Source organism: Chrysochloris asiatica, unplaced genomic scaffold (genome assembly GCF_000296735.1).
Source record: "Chrysochloris asiatica unplaced genomic scaffold, ChrAsi1.0 scaffold00004, whole genome shotgun sequence".
Taxonomy (NCBI): domain Eukaryota; kingdom Metazoa; phylum Chordata; class Mammalia; order Afrosoricida; family Chrysochloridae; genus Chrysochloris; species Chrysochloris asiatica.
The window spans coordinates 3,155,254-3,166,289 of record NW_006408522.1 but is presented as its reverse complement, the minus strand read 5'-3'; the positions used below and the strand labels follow the sequence as shown (position 1 = coordinate 3,166,289).

General features: G+C 45.6%; 1 protein-coding gene across 1 annotated transcript in view; it reads left to right on the top strand.

The window, feature by feature from the left end:
* Positions 1–3,704: 3,704 nt before the first annotated feature.
* SLC24A1 (solute carrier family 24 (sodium/potassium/calcium exchanger), member 1) overlaps positions 3,705–11,036 on the top strand; it is a 31,642-nt gene continuing 24,310 nt past the window's right edge. Inside the window, 1 exon segment of the mRNA XM_006831843.1 lies at positions 3,705–5,588. Coding sequence (XP_006831906.1) covers positions 3,705–5,588 — 1,884 coding nt within the window.

Genomic DNA, 11,036 nt, shown 5'->3' with positions numbered 1-11,036 from the left:
TTAGGATTTAATTTTCAGCCTATTTCCTTTTTTGTCAGCTTGTCCCACTCCATAATCCCTGTTCAAGCCTTTTTTCTAGTTATAAAGAGTTCAGTGATGGCTGTGGCCATTTGGTTTTAAGTGGAAACTGTCTTTTTAAATTTTGAGGAGATCTGTGCGCATGCGTAGTAGAATCCTCCGAGGGTGGGGCTGGGGAGCCCACTCACTCAGGCACCCCTATAGTCACCAGAATGGAGGTGCTCAGACAGCAAGGGACCAATGAACAGACACCAAAAGAAAAGAATGTCCACACCCCTATCTCTGTGGTTCTGCCAGGCATCTGTGGCCGCTCCGATCCTTCCTCTGGTTGGTCTCACCCAAGATGGCAGCCCCTGGAGCAGCTGAGCGTCCCAAACCAGAAAGCAATGGACTTCTTGCTTCTGCCACAAATTCCCCCAGTTGTAAACCTTCCAACCTTATAAATATTCCTTTATATGTGGTTCAGAGTTCTGGGAGCATCCCTTGAGCCTGCTTGGTTGGGTATTCTATGTTGTTGCTGACGGAGCTCCTCGCTGCATATCCACCCGATCCACCATCTTGTTTGTTCTTCCTTTCATCTTTTATTTTGATTCTTATATCCACCCTACAAATAAGTAAAATGAGTTTTTTTTTTTTTTTTAACTTTTTCTTGTGAATTGAGTAAAGGTTTGCAGAGGGATCATCAGTTTTACATTCAGCAAATCACATAAGGACATGTATTATTATTTTTATATGTGCATTTCAGTTACATTTCCAATCACACAGCTAGAAAGTAACCAGCAGATCCTAGATGCTTACCTAGGTCTTTTGAACTCTTAAGCCCCAGGCACTCTCTCTGTCTCTTAGAAAGCTTTATGAGTTGTTACAAAGGAGTCCTGGTGGTGTGATGGGTTACATGTTGGGCTGCTAACTGAAAGGTCAGCAGTTCAAATTCACCAGTCACTCTGAAGGAGAAAGATGAAGCTTTCTGATCTGGAAAAGATTTACAGCTTCGAAAACCCTACATAGGGTCAGAATCAACTTGATGGCAGTGGGTTTTTTAAGCAGGGAATGGAGTCCTGGTGTAGCACTATAGGATAAGCAAGGCTGGTGGATCAAATCCACCAACTGCTCCTCAGAAACCCTATACAGGATTGCTATGAGTCAGAACCTTCTTAACAAGAAGAAGAAAAGCAGGAAAAAGGAACCGTGCTATGGTGCAGTGGTTAAAGGCTTGGCTGCTAACCCCAAAGTGAGCAGTTTGAACCTTCCAGTCCCTCTGGTAGTCAGCTCCCTAAAGATTACGGCCTCGGAAACTCCATGGAAGAGTTCCACTCTGCCCTCTCAGGCCACTGCAAGTCAGAATTGACTTGATGGCAACAGGTTTAAGCAGGGACACTCTGGCCCACCTACTATTCCCCTAGTTTAGAAACAACCTTGAGAAGTTTGCTCAGCTTCAGGGGCCCACAGAGAGCCCCCATCTGCCTCCCTGATGCAGCTCCACACCCTCAGGCTCTGCCAGAGGCACTGGGACCCAGAACTTGCACATTGCCCTGATAAGCTTCTTAGAGGAGGCAGGTATTAGCTGGGATTGGATATTTTTCCCCTGATATGCCCTTCACACCTGACCCTGCTGTGAATAGGATTCATTTCTCACCGGGGAGGGGGGTGGCTAAGAGAATGGGGTATTACCGGCTGGCCAATTTCAGACTCACTTTTTGAGACTCTGAATTCTGATGAGTTTCCAGAACTGAGAAGAGCCCCCAGATGTTGAAGTTTGAAGGTAAATTGTGTGATTAAGTAGGAGGGTCAGCTGGGGTGCCAGCTCAGCTCTACCCAACAGAGAGGGACCCTTTAAAGTGACTTTAGGAGATTCAGGTGGGCTTAGCACAAAATGTTGTATTCACGGCAGGGAGCAGGGTGGCTGTAGGGAGCCGGTTGTTGTTGTTGTTGTTGTTGTTGTTAGGTGCCATCGAGTCGGTTCTAATTCATAGCAACCCTATGCACAACAGAATGAAACACTGCCCATCCTGGGCCAACCTCACAATTGTTGCCACACTTGAGCTCATTAATGTTGCCTTTTTGCCAGTGCATCTCACTGGAATCAAGGATAAAAAGGAAGTTCACTTACTCCTTACTTCTGCTAGCCTTCGTTTGCTTTTTACAACAATTACATTGCATCTCTAACTAGTATGGTTTGCTGGAAAGCCTGAGGTGTCATCTGCTCTGCTACTCACTAGCTGTGTGACTTTGAACAAATTTCTTCTCTTTGGACCTCAGTTTTCCTCATGTTTCAAATGAGGAGTTGCACTAGGCAGTGTCTGCAATTCTCTCTACGTTTAATGTTTAACACTAAGATTCTTTGAGTTACTCAGCTCACTTCAAATACATTGTTATCATATGTAAAATCAAACGTTTCTGGTTTTATTTCTGTAAGTCTGTGAACACTCATTAGAGTTGTATCAAATATTTGGATGCATTAGACTTCATGTCCTTCTATACATTGTTGTTGTTGTTGTTAAGTGCCATCTGTTGTTTGTTGTTGTTATGTGGTGTGGAGTCGGTTCCGACTCATAATGACCCTGTACAGGGTTTCCGAGGCTGTAAATCTTTATGGGAGCAGAAACCCTCATCTTTCTCCCGTGGAACAGCTGGTAGTTTTGAACTGATGACTCTAGGTTAGCAGCCCGATTCATAACCACTATGCTGTCAAAGCTCCTTTTCTATACATTAAGGGTTTTTAAAAATATTTATACATATAATTTTTGAGGACCTTTAATGTTCTTCCCTCTTACACCCTAACCATTGCATAGCACTTGGTTCTGTAGATGTATTACTTTGTGTAATCAACATATATGTTATCATGGTCAGGTTCCGCCTGTCCAGGGTAGCACAGCTGGTAAACAGCACAACTAGGAATCCAGGCCTTTGAGTCCATACTGCCATTCCTCCCACCATACCACACTGTCTGGGAGACTCCACGATATTCATCTTCAAGCTTTGGCCTCTTTGGTTGATATAGTGGAATCATTTTACAGCTGTCTAGAAACAAACAGAGAAACACAAACAAACAAGTGGAACCTTAATTTTCCTTGCAATGTGAATGCATCCTGCATCTTCTTTGGTTCTAAACTTTAAAATCATAGCTTCCTCCCACCTTCCTACCTTTGACTAGGTGAGATTTGTGGCCTGGGGCACCAATTATAGAAGACTGAGCTTCAAAATTTCAGGACTGGAGCCTAAAGTATGCTAACAGACATTTTTCAGGGATCCCAGGGAGAACTGGATGGACTCCACAGTGCACTCAAGAACTCAGGCTGCTAATGCCCACATAGAAAGGGTGAATAGCATACAGCACCCTCAAGTTCTTTTCTTCCCCAAGAGCAGGCATTACCTTCTAGAGCAGGGGGTAGAGTAACTTTGCTTCACCAGAAACCACTGCCCCCCACTGGGAAAAGCTTCTATAAGACACTTTTGTGTTCCTGAGCTTTCTTCTACTTTTTTTTTTTTTTTTTTTTTTTACAAATGAGGGTGTGATGGGTCCCAGCTCTCCTCTTAAGGTTAAATAACCTGTTTTGTTTTAAGGTTTGTGGATACCACATGACTGGGCTTCATGGTGAGATCTTCTCTAATCATGAACCCAAAGCCCAGAGCATCCCTCATGGACAAAACGAGAAGTCTTTTGTAACCAGACACAATTGGCCATCATGGGGAAATTAATCAGGATGTGGGTGCCAGAGAGACGGTTACTATGGCCAAAGAGGCTTCATTGGAGTTGCCTCCTCTTCTTATTGGGAATGTTGCTTACTGGCTCCACCTACCAGCATCTGAAGAGCCCCTGGGGTTTACCTCCACTGTGGGAAGCAGTCTCTTCCCAACATCCTGCAAAACTGGCCATTCAGGACCTCTTCAATGTTGAGATGATCATGGTGAGCAGTGACCCTCCAAAAACTAGCTTTAAACTGAAGGGTGAGGTGCTGGTACCTCAAGCCATGATGAGCAGGGAGAAAACACCAACTGGCATAATCATGGAGAACACCCACCATTCACCCCGAAGAGCAGCCAACACCACTCCAACAATCCTCCAAAAGAACTACAGCCCTACAGTAACAGGGACAGAAAGAGTGAAGGAACACACTTCAACTACAGATTCAACTGTGTTGAATCATTACATCCTAACTTCAAACAGACAAACGGTAAAGGGTTATAGCCCAATAACATCCAGAGGAGAAATGAAGAGCTACAAACCAACTCAAGTCAGGAAAAAGGTGAAAAAATATATTCCATCCCCACCTGATACAACAGTAGACAGTTATCCTTCATTCATACCCATGACACTGAAAGAAAGTCATGTGACCACTCCTAGACCGACAGTGAAAGATAGTGAAACTATGGCAACCTACAAAACAGTGGCAATCAATACTCTCAAGAGAACAGTAGAGGAAAATATTTCAATTACTCTCAAGGGAGTAGATGCCAACACTCCAGTTTTCCTGACAAATGAAGTAAAAATGAACATCTTGACTTCTCCAAGGAGTAGAGTAGAAAAGAACTCCCTGACTACGCCCAGAAGAATGGGAAATAACAGCTCAACCAAATTCTGGGGGTTAGTGGGAAAGAACACCCCAACAGTTCCCCAGAGAGTAGTCCTGCAGCCTACAGTCACCTCTGAGGGGCAAGTGACCATAAACATCAGGTCAGCCAGCAGTCCAGCAGAAATCAAATCGTCTATTGCCTCTTGGAGTATTAGGAATCCCTCACCCAGAACGAATATACCATCCAGTGGAATAGCCTCCACCACTTTCCGAGGACAGGTTAGGAGAGCTTCCTCAGCACTCAGCACCTCAGTGACCCCCAGGGTCAGGGTAAATCCGACCACCCAGATCCGTCCCTGTATGACTGTGGAGCCAGAGCTAGCTGTGTCCACCACCCCCTTCCCCTTCCCTACAATAGAGGAGTTCAGTCTCAGTCCCTCAGTGCTGCCCCCTAGTGAGCCAGACCTCCACCCCAAGGCAGAGTACCCCTCAGACCTATTCAGCGTGCAAGAGTGGCGCCAGGGCTGGGTGGTCTTGCATGTCTTTGGCGTGATGTATGTGTTTGTGGCCTTGGCCATCGTGTGTGATGAATACTTTGTCCCAGCCCTGGATATCATCACAGCGAAGCTGCAAATCTCTGAGGATGTGGCAGGCGCCACGTTCACGGCTGCTGGGGGCTCTGCCCCTGAGCTGTTCACCTCCCTCATCGGCGTCTTCATCTCCCACAGCAACGTGGGCATCGGGACCATCGTGGGATCCATGGTGTTCAACATCCTCTTTGTCATTGGCACCTGTGCCCTCTTCTCCCGGGAGATTCTCAGTCTCACCTGGTGGCCCTTGTTCCGTGATGTCTCCTTCTACATCGTTGACCTGATGATGCTCATCCTCTTCTTCCTAGACAGCCTCATTGCTTGGTGGGAGAGTCTGCTGCTGCTGCTGGCTTATGCCCTTTATGTATTCACCATGAAATGGAACAAGCAGATCGAGCTCTGGGTGAAGGAACAGCTCAACCAGAGGCCTATGGTCAAGGTCATGGCTCTGGGAGACCTCAGCAAGGTAAGAACAGGCTGGCCAGGCTTCTCTGGCCCCTCTGAAGTGAACAAGGATGAGGGGGAGCCAGATTTGAAGAATAGAAAGTTCTGGGTCAGACTTCAAGAGAGAGTGTTTCTGGTTCTGTTATTCATTCAACATTTACAGAGTACCTATTTTCTGCCAGGCCTGATCCTGGGGTCTTTGCAAGTGTGACCTTGGTTCAACCCAGTCACTCTATAAAATGGTTATTATTATGACCCCCTATTTGTAAGGGAGGAAACAGAAGCCCAACCCACTCATTCAAGGCCACACAGGAAATAGGTGGTCGCAGCAAGATTTGAAGCAGGGTTATTCTGACTGGATCCTTGGAAATGGCATTTGAGGTGGGCTTTGGAGACTGTCCAAGGAGGTACTGGGCAGGGGAAAAATGCTAATCTCCTCCATGCACATGGTGTCTAGAGTTTATCTGGCACCCTCATTGTTATTTAATCCTGTTTGTTCACATTCCAAGCTGTGGGTGCCTTGGATTGGGTTTAAGAAGAAAGAGGGATTTTTAATTGTTTTAATGTTGGAGAATATAGGATTTCTACTTATTCACTGGAGTCCTGGTATGATACTGTAGGACAAGCGCTAGACTACAAATCACAAGGTTGGTGGTTCAAACTCACCTTGGAAACCCTATATGGGGTTGCTATGAGTTGGAGCCGATTCGATGGCATGTAACAACAACAACTCATTCATTGGCAGGCCAGCCCTAGATGCAGAGCTCCCTCTCTGTGTTGACCAGAGACCAAATGCCAGGACTTCCAATCCAGCCCAGAAGTTTCTTCCCATGAATCTCTCTGCCCATATCCCCCACCCTCACCCTCTTACTCTGGCTGGGACTTTCATGCTAAATTCATTGGATGATTCAATAACCTGTAAAATGAAATTAAGTGATCTCTGAGAAAATTTCAGCCCAAAGTTTCTTATTCCTTGAGGAGACTCCAAGGTGAGGGTAACTTGAGAGCATGACCCCATTTCTCTCCTGCTTTTAGAGGGTGAGTTTGCCGGGAAGGATTGGTTCAAAGCCTGCACATTTTAGGTCTCAGAGAAGACACTGGTGTGAGCAGAATTTTACGTGCAAAGAGAGGAAGGTCATAACTTCTTAACCCAGAGTAGGTTTGACGAGTGGATAGGATGGAGCCTGAACTCGGCAACATGTCTGGGAGATACGTGCTGCAAACAAAACAGAACAAAAACAGCCCATTGCCTTTAACTAGGCTCTGACTCATCGTAACTCTACAGGATCGAGTAGAACTACTCCTAGGGTTTCTTCATGAAAGCGACTGTCTCATCTTTTTCCTGTGAGAACCTAGAGGCTTGAACGCCTGATTAAGTGTAGTGCTTAATACACTGTATCACCAGGGCTCCTTATGTGATACAAGGGAGATGAAATGTACTTCCTTTCAAGTTTTTGAATTGAGCGTAAAGAAACCTGGTTTCTAATCTCATTCTGAAAGAAGCTCTGGTGGCACAGTGGGTTAAGTGTTGGGTTGCTAACCAAAAGGTTGATAGTTTGAACCCACCTGCTGCCTCAGGGGAGAAAGATATGGTAGCTGTGTCTGTAAAGACTTACAACCTTGGAAACCCAATGGGACAGTTCGACTCTGTCCTTTAGGATCACTGTGAGTCAGACTGGACTCAGTGGTTGTGGGTTCAATCTCGTTCTGCCTCTAATTAGCTGTGTAACCTTGGACACAGGTCCCTTCCTTTCTCTGGGGAAATGACAGAGTCCAACTAATTAATGTCTTGTCCAGCTTAACATTCTATGATAATGTCCTATGTCCAACTGTTTAGCTGTGATAGGACCAGCACAAAGATGGTCAGGTATGGTCAACAAAGCTTCAATTTCCTTCTCTGCACATGGCTCAGAAAGGGAACCGTCTTGTCCAGGTTGATACAGCCTGCAGATAACAGAATTGGAAGGGGAACCCAGCCTCCTAACTCCCTATTCAGTGCTATTTCCCACCAGACCACTGGTCCGGGAAACCATAAGCTTAAAAAAGAAAGGAAGGCTCAGAGCATTGCATCATTTAATATCAGGAAACAGGAGCCTCCCCTCCTAATGGAGTAGTCAGGACAGGCCTTGTGGGAAAGTGCTTATGGACGCTTGGCACAGTCCTCTGAGAAATGCATCAATGCCTTGATGTCAGCACTTTCAAAATACCTCTCTCACTTACCTCCTGCTTCTAATATTCATAGCTCTACCACTGTTATTTAAATTCTACAAATTCTGAATTTTCAATTTTGTCAGAGCTGGACCCTCAAAACAAAACTTGCCAAGTAAATGAAGCATCGAGAATTTGTAACCTACTTACAAGACTCTTGAAGGACTTTATAAGGAGCACTGGTGATGCAGTGTTTAAGTGCTAGACTGCTAAGCTGAAGGTCAGTGGTTTGAACCCACCAGCCACACCATAGGAAAAAAATGTGGCAGTCTGTTTCTGTAAAGATTACAACCTAGGGAACCCTCTGGGGCCATTCTACTCGGTCTTATAGGTAAGAACTCTGCCATTGGTTTGCTGAAACAGAGTCAGTAAGACTTTTGATTGACAGCAACATTTTAAAAAAAAGCAGATGGACTTACTGGTTATATTGAAAGTAAATTTACATTTATTTGAAATTCAGACCTAACCACTAACAACTGCCTTCTAAAAATTAGTCCAAAAAACCTCAAGAGCTATAGTTATTTTGAATAATTTTGAAAAATGAGGGTTTGGAGTTTTATTCTCTTGTAGCAGCAGAGAGAATATTTTCATGTTTGCGTTTGGCTGGTCAAGACTATGGTCTTGTTCTTGTTGTTATGTGCCATCAAGTCAGAGCTGACTCATAGTTTCCGAAGAGTGGCTGGTAGGTTTGAACTGCTGACGTTGTGGCTAGCAGTCCAGTGTTTATCCTATAGTGCCACACAAGGACTCAAGATCTGGCTGGGAAATAAAATGATTCACTGACAGACAAGGACAAATAATACTGATTTCATGAAACCGTCTCTGAAGATCTGTGATCTAGCAAACTGTTGGCATTCATTTTTTGATTTCATAATAGTCTGTACTCACCCTTACAAATGATTTAACTATGACAATGAAGTTCGTCGCTCCTACTTCAGACATATTGTCAGGAAGGACCAATCACTGGGGAAGGATATCGTGTTTGGTAAGGTGGAGGGCCAGAGAAAAAGAGGAAGACCCCAGTGAGATGCATTGGCAAAGTGGCAGCATCAGTGGGCTGAAATGTGGCAACAGTAGTGAGGTTGGCCCAGGATCGGGCAGTGTTTGGTTCTGCTGTGCATAAGGTCACTATAAGTTGGTACTGACTCGATGGCACCTAACAACAACAACAACATGACAATGAACACACCTTGCTCAGCGCACTCACTCCAGTGTGAATGGGCACATTTATTGGCTCACACCCCTCTCTACCTAACGGGCCCCTTTTTTCCAGAATCACCTCAGAAGGTATAAACCCAGGGAAACTGGACTGACTCACATGGCTCCAAAGATGAGAAAGTCAGACAGAAGAGAAGTGGGCAGACCAAGTGGTTGGAAACCAAGAAAGAGGGCTGGAGAGGTCAGAGACACAGCTACTCAGGAAGTCTAAGTAGGAGAAGAGAGGTGGGGGCGGTGTAAGCCAACAGGAAAGACACCTGGGCCTCCTCTTTCCTCTGTTCCCAAGCTGGGGTGAGTTGTGGGAGGCCTGGCCCCAATACCAGGTGCATCATTGGCAGCAAATGTGGAAATGATTACTAGGGTCTTATCCCAAGCAGGAATACAGAAGTACAACTTGTTTTGCTTAACATCCGCTCAGGCAATGTCTGACCACATAAAAGGGCACTTCACAATGTTCGTGGAAAAATTCCATTATCTTTAGATTCCATTTCTCCTCGAACATTTTGAAGCCCCCTTGTATATATTCATGGCCCCATTTATGTATGGTGGTGGTGGTGGTAGTGTGCCATGGAGTCAGTTCCAATTCATAGAGACGCTGAATAGGGTTTCTGAGACTTCAAATCTTTACGGGAACAGAAAGCCTAGCTTTCTTTCACAGAATGGCTGGTAGTTTCAGACTGCTGACTTTGAGGTTACCAGCCCAATTTGTAACCGCTATGCTACCAGAGCTCCTCACATATGTACATGGTGGTGGTGGTGGTGTTCTGTGGAGTCGGTTCCAACTCATAGTGGATCCTGTATAGGGTTTCCGAGGCTGTAAATTTTTTTTTTCAATGTTTTATTGTGAATTATATGATAGTTTACATGGGAGGACTTTAGTTTTACATTCATTTCATCGTATATCATCTCATTGCCATGGTTCCAATCCCCTCCATGCATCAACCACCCAAAGGGTATATCCCTGAAACCCGCCCCCTACACTTCCTCCTCCTCCCCCCAGTTTTCGGCCCACAGTCCCTTTCCCTCTCTGGGTCCAAAGTCCCCAGTCGCTTCACTCCCCGTCATCATCTCTGTCTCTCTCAGACATCTCTGTTTCTCTGGGTAGGGTCCTGCTCTCGGCTCTTCTCCGTTGATGGTCCCAGAGGCCTCTGCTCCTATCCTGGAGAATTAATCACTCCCTTCCTTGTTACAAAACTTCCACCTTTGCATTTCCAACCCTCATAGTCCATCCTGATAAGCATTATTCCCTACAGTATCACGAGTTACCCATCTGTATCTCCTTTCATCCACTCCGCCCAGACAGATTGAATAGTACCTACTGGAGGTTCTGCCTTCCCCCATGCTCCCTAGCACCAGGTTCCCTCTTGAAAGCTTGTAAACCAGTCACTTCTTGCCTTTGTAGTCCTGCCCCCCGCCCCATTTGAGTATCCACTGTCCAAGCCGCCCTACTCTGTGTGTGGGGGTATGTGTGAATGTTTCTTGCTGTGAGGATTTGTTCCCTCTTTTGAGTTGCTGCTCCATAGGTATAGGTCAAGTTCATCAGACTGTATCAGCTCACTCTTTTTTTATTTTCCCCCTCTTCTTTCCTCTCCTGGTTGAGCTCCGATCATCCAGTCATCCGGTCCAGGTCACGTGGGTATCATCTGCAAGTGTGGGCGCTCCCTGTGCATATGTCCTCTCTTCCCGTCAGCCAGTAGCTCCATTCTCCTCTCGAGTCCTCCGTGGCCACTCCACTGACTCTGGGCCCAAGAGTCCCCAGGCGAGGCTGTAAATCTTTATGGGAATATATATATATATATACACACATATATGTAGCATTGTTGTTGTTGTTAGGTGCCATCAAGTTGGCACCAACTCATAGCGACCTTATGCACAGCAGAACTAAACAATGTCCAATCCTGGGCCAACTTCACTACTGTTGCCACACTTGAGTCCATCGATGCTGCCACTTGGCCAATCCATCTCATTGGGGGTCTTCCTCTTTTTGTCTCACCCTCCATTTTACCAAACATGATATCCTTCTCCAGCGACTGTTCCCTCCTGA